Source organism: Triplophysa dalaica, chromosome 11 (assembly GCF_015846415.1).
Source record: "Triplophysa dalaica isolate WHDGS20190420 chromosome 11, ASM1584641v1, whole genome shotgun sequence".
Taxonomy (NCBI): Eukaryota; Metazoa; Chordata; class Actinopteri; order Cypriniformes; family Nemacheilidae; genus Triplophysa; species Triplophysa dalaica.
In genome coordinates, this window is record NC_079552.1 from 21,322,445 (window position 1) to 21,339,287 (window position 16,843).

General features: G+C 35.8%; 1 protein-coding gene across 1 annotated transcript; it reads left to right on the forward strand.

Moving 5' to 3' along the window:
* Window positions 1-795: 795 nt before the first annotated feature.
* rnaset2 (ribonuclease T2) lies at window positions 796-5,282 on the forward strand. The gene is made up of 10 exons (XM_056761510.1): window positions 796-999; window positions 1,154-1,239; window positions 1,909-1,963; window positions 2,071-2,120; window positions 2,529-2,586; window positions 2,696-2,760; window positions 2,844-2,957; window positions 3,529-3,574; window positions 3,982-4,056; window positions 4,480-5,282. Exons 2-10 carry the CDS (start codon window positions 1,163-1,165, stop codon window positions 4,681-4,683), a joined length of 744 nt encoding a protein of 247 aa, XP_056617488.1. The 5' UTR covers window positions 796-999; window positions 1,154-1,162; the 3' UTR covers window positions 4,684-5,282.
* Window positions 5,283-16,843: the final 11,561 nt, after the last annotated feature.

The window sequence follows — 16,843 nt, forward strand, 5'->3', positions numbered from 1 at the left end:
CTTTCCTGAACTCTAAATGATTCACTGAACAGGTAAATCTGCTGTGTGTTTATATAATGTACATAACAGCATTTTCAGGGTCAACTTTTTACCATTTTACTTTTTACAAAATCTGACATAACCCCTTTTGTGACATCTTTGTTTTTTAAAAAGTAAATGATGGGGTCAACAGTGGTGGAGGTGGGGATTGGGGTGCTTTTAACAGAGGTACAAAAAGTACAGGTGACAGGTGGGGACATTTTATATGTGCCAGTCAAAGTACACACTCATAACAGTCACATTAAAAGTACATTGATTCACTAAGTCAAGGCAGAGAATGATATTGACTCCACCATGAGTCCTTTTCCATGAACCCAGATATTGTTCTGTTAGTTCTTAACTCCAGACATTTTATACCAGCTGTGGTGATGAGACTGGTAACCACAACCCATATTCAAATAAAGTTTACATTAAAAAAAACACGTCTTTATCTTGTGAACATGAAAATAAAATTGCATTTCACAGTTTTTCATGTCTTTTATTAAATACCATTGTTAGTTTCAGTGGAAAGTTTCAATTTGATTTATTAAAAGTTTTTATTGGAATACTTATAACACAGTAGGCTACACTGCTTCATATATATACATATAAAGTAAAAATGATAATCAATAAAATTTCACAAACAATATATTTAGCGAAGAAGTAAAGACGAGAAATCAAGTTCTGTCGTTTGGTAGTGTAGTGTTTAATCCGCATGATTCACATGCACGTGACACGCGTTTCCGTATATCACATGACCTGACAGCATGCGCATGCGCAGATAGCGGATCTCGACACAAACACGATAAACCACAATGTACTGCAGCAGTAGTGTATGCTGTTTGAGGAAGTGTAAGCTTTGTTAGTCAATTACACATTGTTTCTGTGAGATAGTCACCCTTCAGTTCTGCATTGCCACCGCACTGAATAAATTCGCATAAAACTTTTATACTTGATTAAGTGACTGGTGGATCATATCAGGTAACGTTAACTTCACTGACATTTAAACACTAACTGTTGTTGTTGACTTGTTGTGTTTGTTTGACTGGCGGCCTTGTAATAATAATAATAACGTTACACTTACAATATTCTCCTTTGTCAATGTGTCTAATACTGATTATGCTTTGTGTTAAAGGATTGAAGAATGAGATTCAGTGCTGCAGTTGTGTTACTGTGTGCTGGATATTTTCTCCTGTCAGCAGCCGTCAGCGCTCATCCTCGGTAATGTCATTTAACTGAACACACAGACTTACTGTACTTTACTTTACTCGTTTGGGAAACTATCACACAGTATACTAACTTATAGAGTATGACGTTACCAAGTCTACCACGTTTATGACAGGTAGTTAAAGTATACATCATAAAGAAAATACAATGAGTGCTAAAATATACCACAGCTTACACTTATGTACAGGTTTACACAATGTTGTCGACTAAAGTTACTATTGCATAATGTGAATGCATTATAACATTTACCGTAGCCTGCTGCAAATAAAACTTTTATTAAAGCCAGAGTCTTGTGTAAGAATCGAAATATTTTAAGTTTTTTTACATTTTGTTGCTGTGGAGTTTTATTACTGTAAAAGAAATAAGAAATGTGAATCGAACAGAAATCACCGTTAAAAATAAATACAAAAAAGTAAAAGCTCTGGTGTTGTTATATTAAAGTAATGATAAAATCTCCGTTTTTTTTTTTTAATTTTAGGGTTAAAATAACTGCCACCATGAAAGTTTACCGTCAGATTCATCCAGTTATAGAATACAGAAGTTTTTTGCTTTTTATTTGACTTTTTTCTATCAAGCCTCCTACATATAGGACAGTTTATTAAGATTATGTGTTACGAGGGTTATAATTGTGTAAATCATACATGTTCATTGTGCTTCTTTTAGGAGGGAATGGACCAAACTGATCTTGACTCAACACTGGCCAAAGACATTCTGCGGTGTAATGCAATTCAAATCTATCATTGAATTCCAATTATTGGGAAAAATAAAACATTCAGACAGCATCTGGAAGCAGGAGATTAAATGATGTTGTTGTTTTATTTGTAGATGCATCAATGCCAAACAAATATCAGCTTTTGGACCCTGCATGGCTTATGGTGAGTGTGACATGAAACATTTTTCTTTGGGAATGTACAGTATTATACCTGTGACTGTATAGTATGGGTCACTAAACTATGGCAGCTTTCTATGCCAGATTCTAGGAGCAGTGTTCAGTTGTCCATCCTCTCTATTAATGATACAAAGTTCAGATTTTTCCTGAAGAATGAGTAATTCCTGATTGCAGAGAGCGTCTTTGTGAATTCACAAACTTAACAACGTAAGGCTACGTAGTTATAAGAATGTTAGCATCCATCAAACAGCTTGAAAAACAATCTATTATCTGCATTAAGCTTAGTTTTTATATCATTGTCTGTCAGTTTGTGTTTTTAGGTCAATCCCAAACAAACCCTGAGTCTTTTAATCATCAAATGATTTAAAGCAACAATTTTTTTTTATTGTTGCAGGCCCAATGCTGGAAGCATGTGCAACTCATCCTGGCATTTTAATGCCACTTTGATCGAGGTAACTATGTACAAAAACCTGCTTTGATAAACACAGATCTCTGACTTCTGCATTGTCAGATGTAAGATCAGTACGATGTGTGCTTTACAGTTATGGGCATGTATTACAGGACATAATGCCAGAAATGCAGAAATATTGGCCAGATCTTCTGGCTCCTTTTTCCCCAGAATTTTGGTATGTGATTATAAAAGTTGAATACATTCATGTTACACTAAATGACGCCGGTGATGGTAAGCTTCTTTGTTTGTTTTGTTTAGGCAGTATGAATGGAAGAAACATGGAACATGTGCAGCTAAAGCAGAGTCACTGAATAGTCAGCATAAATACTTCAGCAAAGCTCTTGAGCTTTACCACAAGTTTGACCTCAACAGGTGAGTTTTTGTTATGTAAAATCTGATTGTTTTGAATCGGGAAGTTTCAGTTTAACAGTGCCAATGCATTCGCTCATAAATGTTGTTGAATATTCAAGTCATTTTATTTTACAGTAATGTTGTACATTGAACCCAAAAAGTGACTTGTGACATTAGATTTAAATGCATTAGATACAAAATGTCCACAAACCGCACAAAACTAGACACAACCTCATATCTAACTCTAGAAGCCAGATTTCAAGTACTTTTGACCAACTGGAATCAAGATGATTTTTAAAGAACATTATGTTAGTAGCATAAAAAGTGGATTGATTTCACAATAGTTTAATAACCAGAAGTTGGTAAGTGCATTTTTATGCATATGTTGAAATAATATAAGTATTATATATCAATACCATAGTCTGTCACTAATAGCCATGTAATGTATCACAAAGAAATACCACAGTATAAAGGGTAAAATAACATCTTTACTTATTTTTACATTTCTTTTGTCACACGGTGTTTACTGTGAAATCCCCAGTTCTAGCTGACACCAGTTTCACATTTCCTCATGAATGTCTTGTGTTTTCAGTGTTTTAACGAACAAGCAAATTGTGCCGTCTGAAGAGCACTACAAAGTAAGTAGAATTTGTATTCACTCTGTAGAGAGTCTGAACTCTGTCTGCACCTATTTCTTTGCTGCCGTTAAATGTTTTATCTTTTGTTTAACATTCATTCGTAAATGTTATGTTTGAAATATGTTTACTGTAATGGTCCAGGATGACATTTTGATTTGTTGAAAAATAATGTTCCCAAAAGCACCATCCATTTATAAAAGTCATAAAAGCGTCAGTTGAAGGACCACAGACTGCATCATAGTTTATCAGCACGCGCTGAACCCGCCATGGCTGCAACAAGAGCATTTCAATAAAGAGTCTGTTATGTGCTATAGTGGTCAGACTTCTCTGTTTTTGGAGAGGAATGAACAATAGTCATGGGATTGGTCGCATGTGAGTAAATGTGCTGTGTTTTCTGTTTGTTCCAGCTTGATGATATAGAAAGTGCCCTTACTAGTTTCTATGGAGTAAAGCCGAAGATTCAGTGTGTCCACCCAGGAAAGGTATATTGGGAATGCTGTGTATGTAGAGTATGTGTGTGTGTATAAAAATAAATGTAATTATGATTAATTAGTTAATTAATTAATAATAATTATAAGTAAATGGTAATTCAGTGAATCATTTAAAATAATGTAAAAAAACATACACATTATTTAAGCTGAATTTCCTAAAATAAATGTAGGGCGAGAACTGAGTTGATCTAAGAGTAGGAAATGTGTGCAATGTCAGCTTAAAAGTCATAAGCATTCTATTTTTGTGAAATATGAGGACAAACATGTTTCTGTGTAATCGTGTGAAGAGTTCACTGTAAGAAACGGAATGTGCATTATGCACGTAAACTGTAAGTCTTGAGTTCATGTTGATAATTAAAGTACAAGACTAACATACTGTGTGTAATTCACATGTCACTTTATTCAAAATTCTAGGGAGGCCAGTTTCAGACGTTGGGTCAAATTGAGATCTGCGTGGACAAAGATTTCCAGCTAATGGATTGTGAAAGGTCAGGTGAAGAAATACTGAGCAATGAGATCCCCCCACTGGGTGTTAAAGGCCATCCAGACCTCAGTGTGTGTGATCACTCCATGCCAATCTTTTATCCTCCGGTAGTGAGCAGATCACAGAGGTGGTAAACTTGAGCCCTTGAGTGTCATTGAGCTGTAGTGCAATCTGTGACATCACTGAGCAAGAGACGGTTACAGTTCATCCTCAATTTATGTGACCAGTTTAGCTCTTAAAACACTGTGTACACACACCTCAAAGGAAATGTTTTAATTGCACATTTTGGGGCATTTTTTAAGTATATTTTTAAGTAATTTTCTTTTACATTCTCTTATTTTAATGATTATATGCTGGGAAAATATGCCAACCATCTAAGGGTAAAGTTCTGTATTTTTGTAATAGGGTTCTTTAATGTTCTTTTTGTTATATATATGTTTATTTGTCTTAATAAGGCAAACAATTATAATGTAATGCAAAGCTATCAAGGTTACATTTCACCACGAAACCCACAGGGTCATGTTCTTTCTTAAATCTTCAAAGAGAATAGTGGTCTTAAAAATAGGCCTTTTTTCATTAAGACACAATTTTTATTTGCTTTTGGTTGAGATCTGTTCCAGACATGGTGAGTTTCCACCATTTAATTCTAATCCTCAATGATTGAAATGTTTGTTGAAATGTGCCCCAGCAATATTTGATCTGAAAAATAAATATTACGCTTTGCTTTACAAGAGATCTTTCATCCTAGATTTGTTATGTTACTGTGGATCTTTGTGATGTGGTTTTTATCTTTGTGCGTTCAGTCATTTTAGATAATGCACATTCAAGTCTCTGTCACCGGAGGGCAGCACTTGCACTCTACATCATAAAGCTGCAAAGATTTATAGGCCTGGTTTCACAGACATGGTTTAAGGCTAGTCTCAGACTAAGATGAATGAGTGATCTGTCTTAAATGAATATAACATGCCCAGAAATATATGAGTGCCATTTTTTTGTCTCAAGATGCACACCAGTAATGTATTCTTTAAAGGAGTTTTTATAAAAGAGACATAAAAAGATCGATTCAGCTAAGGCATAGTCCTGGTTTAAGCTAAACCTTGTCTGTGAAACCAGGCCATAATGTTTACATGTAAGCTTTATACATGGGCAACACCAATTACTTTAAATGAAACTGGACAACATTTGCACGAGATAACTTGAAGACGTTCTGTCTTTAACTAATGTTAAAAAAATACTTTTTTAATCTCCCTGGATGAGGCCTTGTATATCAATTGTGGGGATTTGATACACTGCTTTGAAATATTTTTTTTATCATTTTCTTTAATGTAGTGCTACAGTAGTAGTATATACTGCTGGTGAAAGCCTTTTACTGTAATCAAAAGCCCTAAATACATTTTAAAGTGTCAGTAATTAAAACTTTTCTTCAATTCATTTTGTATTCAATGCAGCACCAATTAAATAAACAGAGAGGTAATCATAAAATGTTTTTGGCTGAAATATTTGATAATATTCATAAACTACAGTATATTGATGAACTGATGGCATGTAATGTGAACATTTTAAAGAATCATTCTAATGCTCTGTGTTATAGGGTGCTAAAAGCAATGCTTAAACATCTTGAATAACCTTAACAGGATGTTCTTGCTGCTCTCTTCTATACGACCACAGAAAACAAGGACAGTTGTCACAAATAACCAAAAGCATTTGCTATAAAAGTAAAACCTTAAGATTAGATTGATTTCTGTTTCATTGCTCTATAGGGCCACTTTATCTGGAAAGGCTGGAAAAGGTGTTTCTGCAGCTCAATAGTAAAGCATTGTGTTTTCAGAACAGACATCATGGATTTGGTTCTTAGGGAACACACAGTGATAAACTGTGTAAATGCTGTCAATTGCTTTTCGTGTAAGTGTCTGCCAAATCGTCACCTTGGAATTATAAGATACAGCATTCTGAGTTTGACCATAACAAACTTAAACGTTTTTATATTACATTTGACTCTGGATAAAAACCCAAAACGCATTTCAGCATGCCTGAGTGACATTTCGCTCTGGATGAAGGACCATCACCTGCAGCTGAACCTTGCAAAAACAGAACTGCTTGTAATCCCGTCCGACCCTAAACTCCATCAAAACTTCTCCATTCAACTGGGCCCATCAACCATCACATCTTCTAGAACGGCCAAAGACCTGGGAGTGATGATCGATGATCAGCTAAACTTCATAGATCATGTTGCAAGCACCACTCGGTTCTGTAGATTCATCCTCTACTATATCAGGAAAATTAGACCTCGTACGCAGGTCCTAGTCCAGGCTCTTGTTCTGTCCAGGTTGGACTATTGCAATGCGCTACTAACTGGACTTCCTGCTTGCATGACCAAACCTCTACAGATGATCCAGAATGCAGCAGCAAGAGTTGTCTTCAATTGAAACGAAGAGAGCACATGTCACTCCTCTCTTTATTAAGTTACATTGGCTCCCTATAGTCGCTCGCATCAAATTCAAGACTCCTGCCCTACAAGACCACCACTGGTTTGGCACACCCTTATCTTCATTCACTTGCAGAATTATGTACCCTACAAGATCAGCACATTCTGTGGCCATCTTTAAGAACTGGGTAAAAACACATCTTTTCCGTCCGCACTTGACTGATAATTTCTGATTTCTATATCTTTTCTACAATATTTTAAAAAAGGATGCTAATTTAAGATTAGATAAACTAAATTTGGCTCTGTACACTGTAGTAGGCTTTGTGAGACATGATTTTATTGCACTTATGCTATTTGTTGTCCTAATGTTTGACCCAATTGGTTCCATTGTTTACCCAACTTGTAAGGCGCTTTGGATAAAAGCATCTGCTAAATGTAAATGTAAAACGTAGGAAAAAACTTTACTTATTGTAAGTTATGAAAAAGAGAATGTGAATAACTCAATTTTGACAAATCGAATCGTGTATTTCCAATGTGACCAAATGCTTTAATGATAATGCAACCGTGTACAATAGATATATATGTGTTTTATCTCTCTGTATGTGTGGAAAATTTTAGTAAAGTAGTACAGTCAGCGGGTTGTTACTGTAAAAAAGTGTCGGTAGTGAGATGGTGGTCTAGTGGGTTAAACCACTGAACTGGTAAATCAAAGGTTGCTGGTTCGATCCCAGCAGCCACCACCAGTGTGTCCTTGAGCAAGACACTTTACTCCATGTTGCTCCAGGGGGATTGTCCCTGTAATAAGTGCACTGTAAGTCACTTTGGATAAAAGCGTCTGCCAAATGACTAAATTAAATTAATTAAAACACCTTCATGGTGATACAGGATGTCTGATCTCCATGTCTGAGTTTATTTTGCTATGAGGTCTGGCTGACGTACACATCTCTCACATGTCACTTGACATATTTATAGAAACATTAAATGATAAATGATGATTATAAATAATTTAACACTTAATTTTTTTAACCCTCATTACTGGATCACAGTGGAAGAATAATTGTTTTCCCAGAATGCTTCAACAACAACATGAAGCAGCATGTATGATAGAAACATTACAACCCTGCAGTTAAGAAGTTTTTTTCATGACTGTGTTTAAGTTATTTGAACTACACAAAAATGTTGATAGTCATTTATGTAGTCAATATACATTATGATGAGCTTTTTTCTTTTTATATGGCTGCTGCTGCTGTTTGTTTAGAATATTTCTGCTGTAATAATATGTTTTTGCAGATATTGACGTGATTGCTGAAAATGTGAAGAAGAATGGCTAGATTTGCACAAAAAAATACACTCTTTGGTTGGTTTAAACACACTACATTATTGTACAAGCAGATATTATTTTTCCATTCACTCAGCCATTCTTACCTGACGGTGAAGAGGACGACAGAACTGAGGATAATTTACAGAGCATCCGTATCCGCATAAACCTCAAGTCTATTTCTGTATGACAGTCTGTTTCTAACACATCACCAGTGCACTTACAAACCATTACACACATTACTGATTATTATGAACACACAGTAAGAAAGAGCTTCTAGCTCAGGTAATCTTTGTAGAGGTGTTATCTTGACACTTCGCTGGACATGAAAAATGAAATCCATAAAATAATAATGATGGTCAGACCTTATTGAAGGCATGAATAGGTAAAATAAGTTTTACCATAACAATACAAATAATAAACTCTGTACAAGTGTAATTTCTAATTCGCTCTCAACAAAAAACACAATGTGGCTTAAAATCCCCGCGACATCAGTGTGCTACACACTAGATTGACCTTCTGATCTTTGCTTTTGGGTAAAATGTTATTGAGAGGTTTTGTGAGTTTCAACAAATTAACCTACTACTTATACTATATGTTTTTGTTGAAATGTGCCCCAGGACTAGCCTTCAATAAAAGTACCCTCTGGGGCCATTTATTGTAACTTTCGTGGCCGTGTTGTTGTTCTCCCCATCACATATGTATTTTATATTATGTAAGTCTTAGACTAACAATAGACCATTCATCCTAAATTTGGTATAGTGTGATAAATTTGGTGTTTTTTGCTTTAGGTTTATTTCAGAAAATGCACATTCAAGTCTCTGTAACTGGAGGGCAGCAAGTGCAATCTCGACACATCAAAAGATGAAAAAACGCTTGATGTTTTATAAATGGGTGACACCAATTCCCTTTAATGAAACTGAACAACATTTGCAAAATATGTTATTTTAAACACTTAACTGTTTCTGTCATGTAACATGCTGTAGCTGATGTTAGTTTTCTTATCTTTTATTTTTTTAAACTTATAAAATTTAAAATAATTTACAGGTAAATAAACACCAGAGAATCAGGATAAAAATGCATATATTTAAATATATTATGCAGACACCGAGAGTAACCAGAAAGCCATTCAGTATAAGTAGCATTGATATCTGAGAAGAGCTGCTGTGATTCAGTTCTGGGTCAATGGCATTCTCTTATACGTGTTTAGTATTTTCACTGTAATGTTTCACTAACGGTTTCAAAGGCCACAGCTTGGGTTATCATCTTGATATGGTTATGACACCATCAAGCGCGTTTCATCTGCCTATATGCAGGTGCTGGTCATATAATTAGAATATCATCAAAAAGTTGATTTATTTCACTAATTCAATTCAAAAAGTGAAACTTGTATAATTTACACATTCATTCCACACAGGCTGATATATTTCAAGTGTTTATTTCCTTTAATTTCAATGATTATAACTGACAACTAATGAAAACCCCAAATTCAGTATCTCAGAAAATTAGAATATTACTTAAAACCAATACAAAGAAAGGATTTTTAGAAATCTTGGCCAACTGAAAAGTACGGTGGCCGGTAGGTGTCACTGCGCTTCAACAGAAGAAAACACATGCAAACACAAATAAAACATAAGCAAATTCAGAAAGCATCTCCATTAGTTTGACGACACATGCCCTGCAAATACTCGTAACACAAACAAACACATAAACGCGCTGCAAACTGCACAGACGACAACGGAAGTGTTTCCGGGGAATTTTAACTTTCTTAACGTACGTCCGTAGGATATTATAAGCCTGTCGATTTGAACAGTTTAACAAAAACGATGAGACGTAGTAACTGCTCGACTTACTTAAACAAGTGTCATAGTGACGTATTCGTTGACTCCACTGGATCGTAAGAACAGCGCCACAGTTCTATGGCGCGGGATCCGTGCCAAAACATAACGTCCGATCCATCGACCGATCTATTTGAACGTTTGACCGAACGCCTTGGGTTTTTTTAAGGCTTGAAGGCTGGGTTATAATAGACGCATCAGCTAGTTCGCTTGGGTGAGCGCGCCAAATATGACGTCATCGCGTGTTAGCAGAAGTTCGCTTTGGGTGAGCGCGAGCACATTTCGCGTGGCGGTGTGTACAACATTTTTTGTGACTCGAGCGAACAGTTTGCGCGACGCCGCAGTCAACATAAATAACTTTGAATACATTTTGGCTGAACATCTTTTACGATCAATGTGTGTGTTTTATATTGTATTCAGAATAAAACAGTATTCATCAACATTGCTCTTTTGAACTGTTCCTATATCTTCTCATTTTAGACTTAACATAAAGACATCCAATGGGTTAATCTATGGCAAAGTACATTAAGCAGTCTCTAACGACCAATATGTAGAAATCTGTCTGCATCTTGAACAGAAATGAACAAGTGAAAAAAAGTTTGACGTAAAAATGTATTAAGTCAACAAACAATAGTTCGAAATGCATTCCCTGGTCAATCACACGCATCTGCTTCACAAGAGCGATGTATTCTCCAACTGCTTAAAGTAAATTTCTTTTGTATTTTTAAGCATATATCTTTTCCTTTGGCCTTCATTCAGAAATTTACACCTCTCGCAAAAGGTCTGCCTCCTCAGTGAGTTGAACAAGTTCTCTGTTTATAATGTTTGAATGTTTGATGAAACGGTACTTTAAGCAGTTTTCCTTGTGTTTTTAGACATCAAGATTTTTCCACAAGCTCCAACACAGAAGAACAAGAAGAACATAGGAACACTACTAAAAAGAGTATATCATAAATGCTCTTTATTTATAAAAACTCTTGTTTCGGTAATTGGATGTGTTATTCATCTTCTCTTTTTTTGTTCTCAAAAGCTTTTCCACAGTGGCAGGGGTTAAGGAGTTCATTGAGGGCAGGGGTTGAGGATCCGTGTAAGATGTTTGATGCACTGCACCTGTCAGAAAAGCCTGTTCAGGAACCATCCTGTTCAACACAAGACAGACCGAAGCCTCTTCTTCATCCGGCCAGTTTTGTTTTCAAAACACAACCAACATGTGATAAATTGTTATATATTGTCCTGTCTGACCAACACTTTCAACACTCTTTTATTTTTGAACAGCTTAGGTTTTGGTATAAATCTTTGGATGAACAATTGTGTCATTTATCTACTTGGATTTGTTCTCAACAGATTTTGCACGACATCAGATTCTGCACAACAGACGTGGACAAAATTCCCTGCCCCACTGAGTAAGTTGAACAAATTCTCTCAGTCTTAACGTTAAATATTGTGATATTAACACTGTCCATGTAAAAATAAATACAGACAGCAATTACTTATTTGATGGTTTGCAGAAATTGTATTTCTGTTTGTATTTCTAGGCATTCACTTGCTCCCCATCCTAAACCTGAGCCGTCTCTCCAGGACAAGAAGCTCCGCCGCAAACGTCTTCAGGTGTTCAGCTGACAGGTACAGTCAAAGACACCAAATGGCTGAAACAGAGGAACAGCCACAAAAACAACAACCAATAAATAAATAACCAATACATTAAATGCTCTTCTTAACCATCAGTGAAAGGAATGCTTGACAGAACAATAACCTAAAATAAGATCATTAACCGCAAAAACATCATACGCAGATTTAGATACAGCACTTCTCAAAGTGACAAATAACCATCTTCAAACATCTGATGGTGACTGAATGTCTGGATCTTTGTGCCGCTTTGCACAAATAGATCATGCCATTTCAGTGGATAAATTTGAAAACTATGTTTTGTTTAGTGGGCAGATGCTACCTATGTAATGCCCCATATCACATACTAAGCAGCCATGATATGTGTAACTAGTAAACTAACTGTCTACACATGTTTTTGCAGAATTATGCGTTGGTCACACTTGAATTTGCGCACGTTCGCAATTCATTTGGACGGTGCTGCGAAAATTGGCGGGACAGTCACTACAGTTGATCAAGTAAATACACACACAATAACATAAAATCACACGTTTCACTGTTTAAACTTTACCGTTTATATTCTCACCACAAACCTTTCCCGTTTGCTTTTTATTTAGTTTTTGTAATCTGTTGTACAAAATCGGATGATGCAACACTGCTACAATGAGAGATTCCTCCATTTTTCCTATGACATTTTGATCTTCTATTAGTCTCACACACTAATTCGCAGGTCAGAGTTCACCAAACTTGAACTTTGCTATTCAAAATATTACCGCACGTGCTTTCGTTTCCGGTCTGTCGCATTTTGCATGTGTATTAATGGAAGTCAGTAGAGGGAAAATTCAAGTGTGACCGCGGATTTAATCGGCCTGAACATTCACATTGTCACATTGTGTCATTTTTGCACAACTTAAGCGTTCTCTGCACTAATACGTTTGTCTTGTTTTCTTTTCTCATTCTCGGGACATCTGAGTCGGATGGAGCCAGGTCTGGTGAATGCTCAACCTCATGATGACCACAGATGATGAAGGTAATCGGAGTGCAATGAGATGGTGGTGAATAAAGAGAAAGGTATGAGTCTGCTTAAATGCATTCTGTTAAATGATTGACAGGATGATCAATCACATATATTCAATGTTAACAATGTCACTGTTTTCACAGATTTCACATTTCTGTTGATATTGAATTACTATTAAAGCATACAATTCCTTATGGATGTAGTCGCTTATTTTTTTTTTGAAAATGTTCAGATTATCTGAAACAGTTCAGGTCCATTATGAAGTTGAACTAAACCGCTATTCGTCATTGGATTCTTTCTTAGTTCCTGTGTCTCAGTGGTAGGACCATTGTGTTAGTAGCATAAAATGTTGTGGGTTTGAATCCCAGGGAACACATAATGAAAATGCACTGTGTCTAACTGCAGACAGGAACTGATATTTGGATCATCATAAAGAATAGTGTATGTGACATCATCAGTTTGACATTGCAACACTATATTATCTTTAGACTGCAATACCAATCTCAACCACTAGATGTCAAGCTCACATACGGTTTCTAAATATGCAACGGGACCCATTTAACAAATTGTTTGTTTAATAAAATGAACATACAACAAAATTCAGCAAATCGATTATTTAATATAATTATTATACATTAAATAATAATATAAATGAACATGAACATGATGAAAAGTTCTATAGTTACGGTCTTTGTTGAAGTAAACCTCATTCAAGTGTTTGCTGGTTTTCTTCACCTAGCTGGGTTTCCATTACAGATCTGCGCAAAAATTAAATGATATTTCTAAATGTTAATTAAAACAAATTCTGGCTGGCCGCCATAGTTTCACAACGAACCAAACGAAGGTTTACACATGCCAGTATATACAAGACTTAAAAAATAAGTAACATTTAAATGAATCCAATAATAAGACTGATACTTAATGTTGCTTCTTTTTAAGTGGTTGAAGGTCTCTAGTGCTCTGCGTTTTTTTATCTGTAGGCCTATATTCGCTTCTTTTTCTGTGTTGATTATTGTCTGATTCTTGAAGTGATTCATCTAGCTTAGCAGTGTTTTTTGGACATGTTATATTTACCAATAGTGTAAGTAAATATTCATAGAATAAAAATGATGAGACAAGATCGCTGTGTCTTAGCCTTTGTAAGTTTATTTTTTGATTGTCAGACACCTTCTCTGTATTTGCATAAAGGTCACAATAATCTTTGAGCTTACATTATAAAAATAATGTATTATTATCCTACTTGATGTCTTAACCAATAGATATATTTGTAATTGCATCATTACCTCCTGCAATTTTAAATCGCTCCGACCATTGCATACTTCGTTATGTGTGTCCAAGTGTTTACACTGTCAGTGGCACATTCTGAAAGTTTCATCAAACACAGTCTCTTTAGACGTTTAGGAGGATCACAGTTATTCTGTGAGGATTCATTTTAGACAGGGGAGAGCGGCGCACAAAGTAACGCTTTTTGGTTTTAGATCAATCACTCAAAAAATATTTGAGCTTGATTTCTTATATTTTCACACAAACAAAGTACACATCTCTGCTACCAAGGAATACTTAAAGTTTGTTTCTAGAACCTACCATTACCATACAATTCATTGGGAATTTTCTGTCAATAAACTAAAGGTGGATATTGTTTGTACAGTTATATTGGATAGATACCCACACATCAATCATCCAGCCATCCCTCATCTAACCATCCGTCTATTATAGATCAACACACATGGATAGATATATTTGAAAATGATTCACAATTATAAAAAATCATAGTCGTCAGTTACTCTTGCTGATATTGTAATTTCAGTTTCAATATGGTGCTACGTTTTAGATGCTATGCAACAGTTACATTTCTTCTCTCCCTGTTTCTGTACTGGTTGCATCAAGTCTTCCCAGTAGTGCTGGACCACCCCTGCCCTGGTTACCAGATTTTGAATATATTTACCTCACACTGTACTGATAAACCGTTTCTGGTACTCTCAACATTTGCAGTTCCTTATACAAATAAGTGTAAAAACCTGTTTGCATTTTGAATGAGAATGACAAGGAATGATGGATTGTTTGTCTGCACAGCTATTAAAACACAATTACAGGGAACAGATTTAGTTCAGAACTTGAGGGCTTAGAGAAGACAATTTTTCTGACCAATTATGGAGAATAAGTGAAATAAATCGAGACAGTTTTATTCTAAAAGCCACCAGCACAATATATATAATTTTAAACACACCTGTAAAACCAATATATCGTTTAAATGATGAAAGGAAATGACTTCTGAAGGATGATTCAGGAAAGGAATTGTTTTGAAAAGGTTTTGGGTTAAAGTGTTGCAGGTTTCATTAGTACTTTTAGAATAATGGAACGATGTTAGAAATAGAAAATCACAAAAGCAGATCTGGTTGTTGCTGGAAAATTTGTTATTGTTCTAGTTTTCTGTTTCTCTGTACCCGCTGTAAAAACATTATAGAGTTTAAACACTCTAATTCCATGAAATCTAGTTAACCTCACATAATCTCTTAACATTAACCACACCACAGAGAGCTTTGAAGATTTTCAGTCAAATCCTTCCCTGAACTAGAAAAATCATATCACGTCATGAATTCAGTGATTTATTTGCACTATAAAAGGCTAGACATCAAAACATTTTAAATAACTTTTTTCCTCGCTCTCAAATACAAGACATTTCAGTGTAAAAGTCCAAACCTTTTAAATGTGTCTGTGCCTGCTGTCCTTGGTCTATAGAATTGATCATTTGGACAACAGAACAAACATTAACCATTAATGAAAAATCTTTGGCAAGGCTAAAAGCCCATCTCTCCATCTTTAAAGATACCTCTGATGATGTTACATCTCCAGTGTTTGTACTGTTGTATGTGTGTATGTGCACTTCACATTTGGACACAAATTATAATACATTGTATTTGTCCTTGACTCCAGTTGCGGGCAGAAATGTAACAGTGAGCAGGACTGAGAAATAAATCTGTCTTTCATGTCTGAGGAAAAAATGCTTACTGATCCAATCTCTGTCACTCTTACACACACACTCAAAGAGAGATTACTTGGAAAAACTGAATTAAATAGCTCTCTACTGTCTGATGGATTACTTTTTTGATGAACGGAAGCAAATAACCCATATAAATAACCCACATAAAATAATCTCCCTGGCCCCTTTATCACACCTGCCAGAATTATATTGTGATCCTAAATTTGAACTGAAATACAATGTACACGATTCAAATGTAAATTAAAAAAAATTATGTCAAAGTGCAGTAGTTTTTATTTTGTGGGGTACAGAAGCTGTCTCTCTCTCAGGGCTCTATGCTGTACACTTTTAACTGTGTACTTTAAACTTCTTTAAAGATCGGGTATCATGCTATTTCATGCATTCTGACTTCTTTACACTGTTGAACGTGCTGTCTTCTCATGCTTAACATGGTCAACTTGTCAAAAAACGAGTTGGACGTATGACGGAGTAATACAGTGCTTGAGACCCTCCCCAAGCACTCCAGCTTGTTTCATAAAGTTTATTATAAGTCTGGATCCCTGTTACAAAACTATTCCTTTCATTGTTCAACTTTCCCGGAAAAGCACTCCCACAGCAAAGCTAAAGAAAGAGCCCGACCACGCACCAAACGACAAGCGATAGGAAGAACCGCTTATAAAGATGGGCTGCGCTGTGGGCCTACAGCTGCAGTGCGTTACTCTTGCGTAAGTGAGAGAATTTGAGGTGTGTTTGTTGGTGGATGTAACGCTGGATATGAAGATCGTTGAATCTGATAGATGGCGCTGTCCCAGTGCTAAAACATGAACTGCCAGCGGTAAGTGAAACTAAGTTATATGTCTGTATTTTGTTCTTGCATAAGGGATACTGTGATGATGTATTGTGTGCTCCTGGTGTAGTTCCTTCCACTCTGCCGCCTTCCAGCAGCTCGTCTTTTTCCGGAAATAATCGTACACCTGTACACTGAAAAAAATGTGGAGTGAAATTTACTTGAAAAAAGCTAAGAAACGTTTCACTCAAATGTCAGTAGATTTATCAGAACTGTCCAAGTAAAGGCTTAACACAAGTACTAGGTACGGTTTCAATTAAATT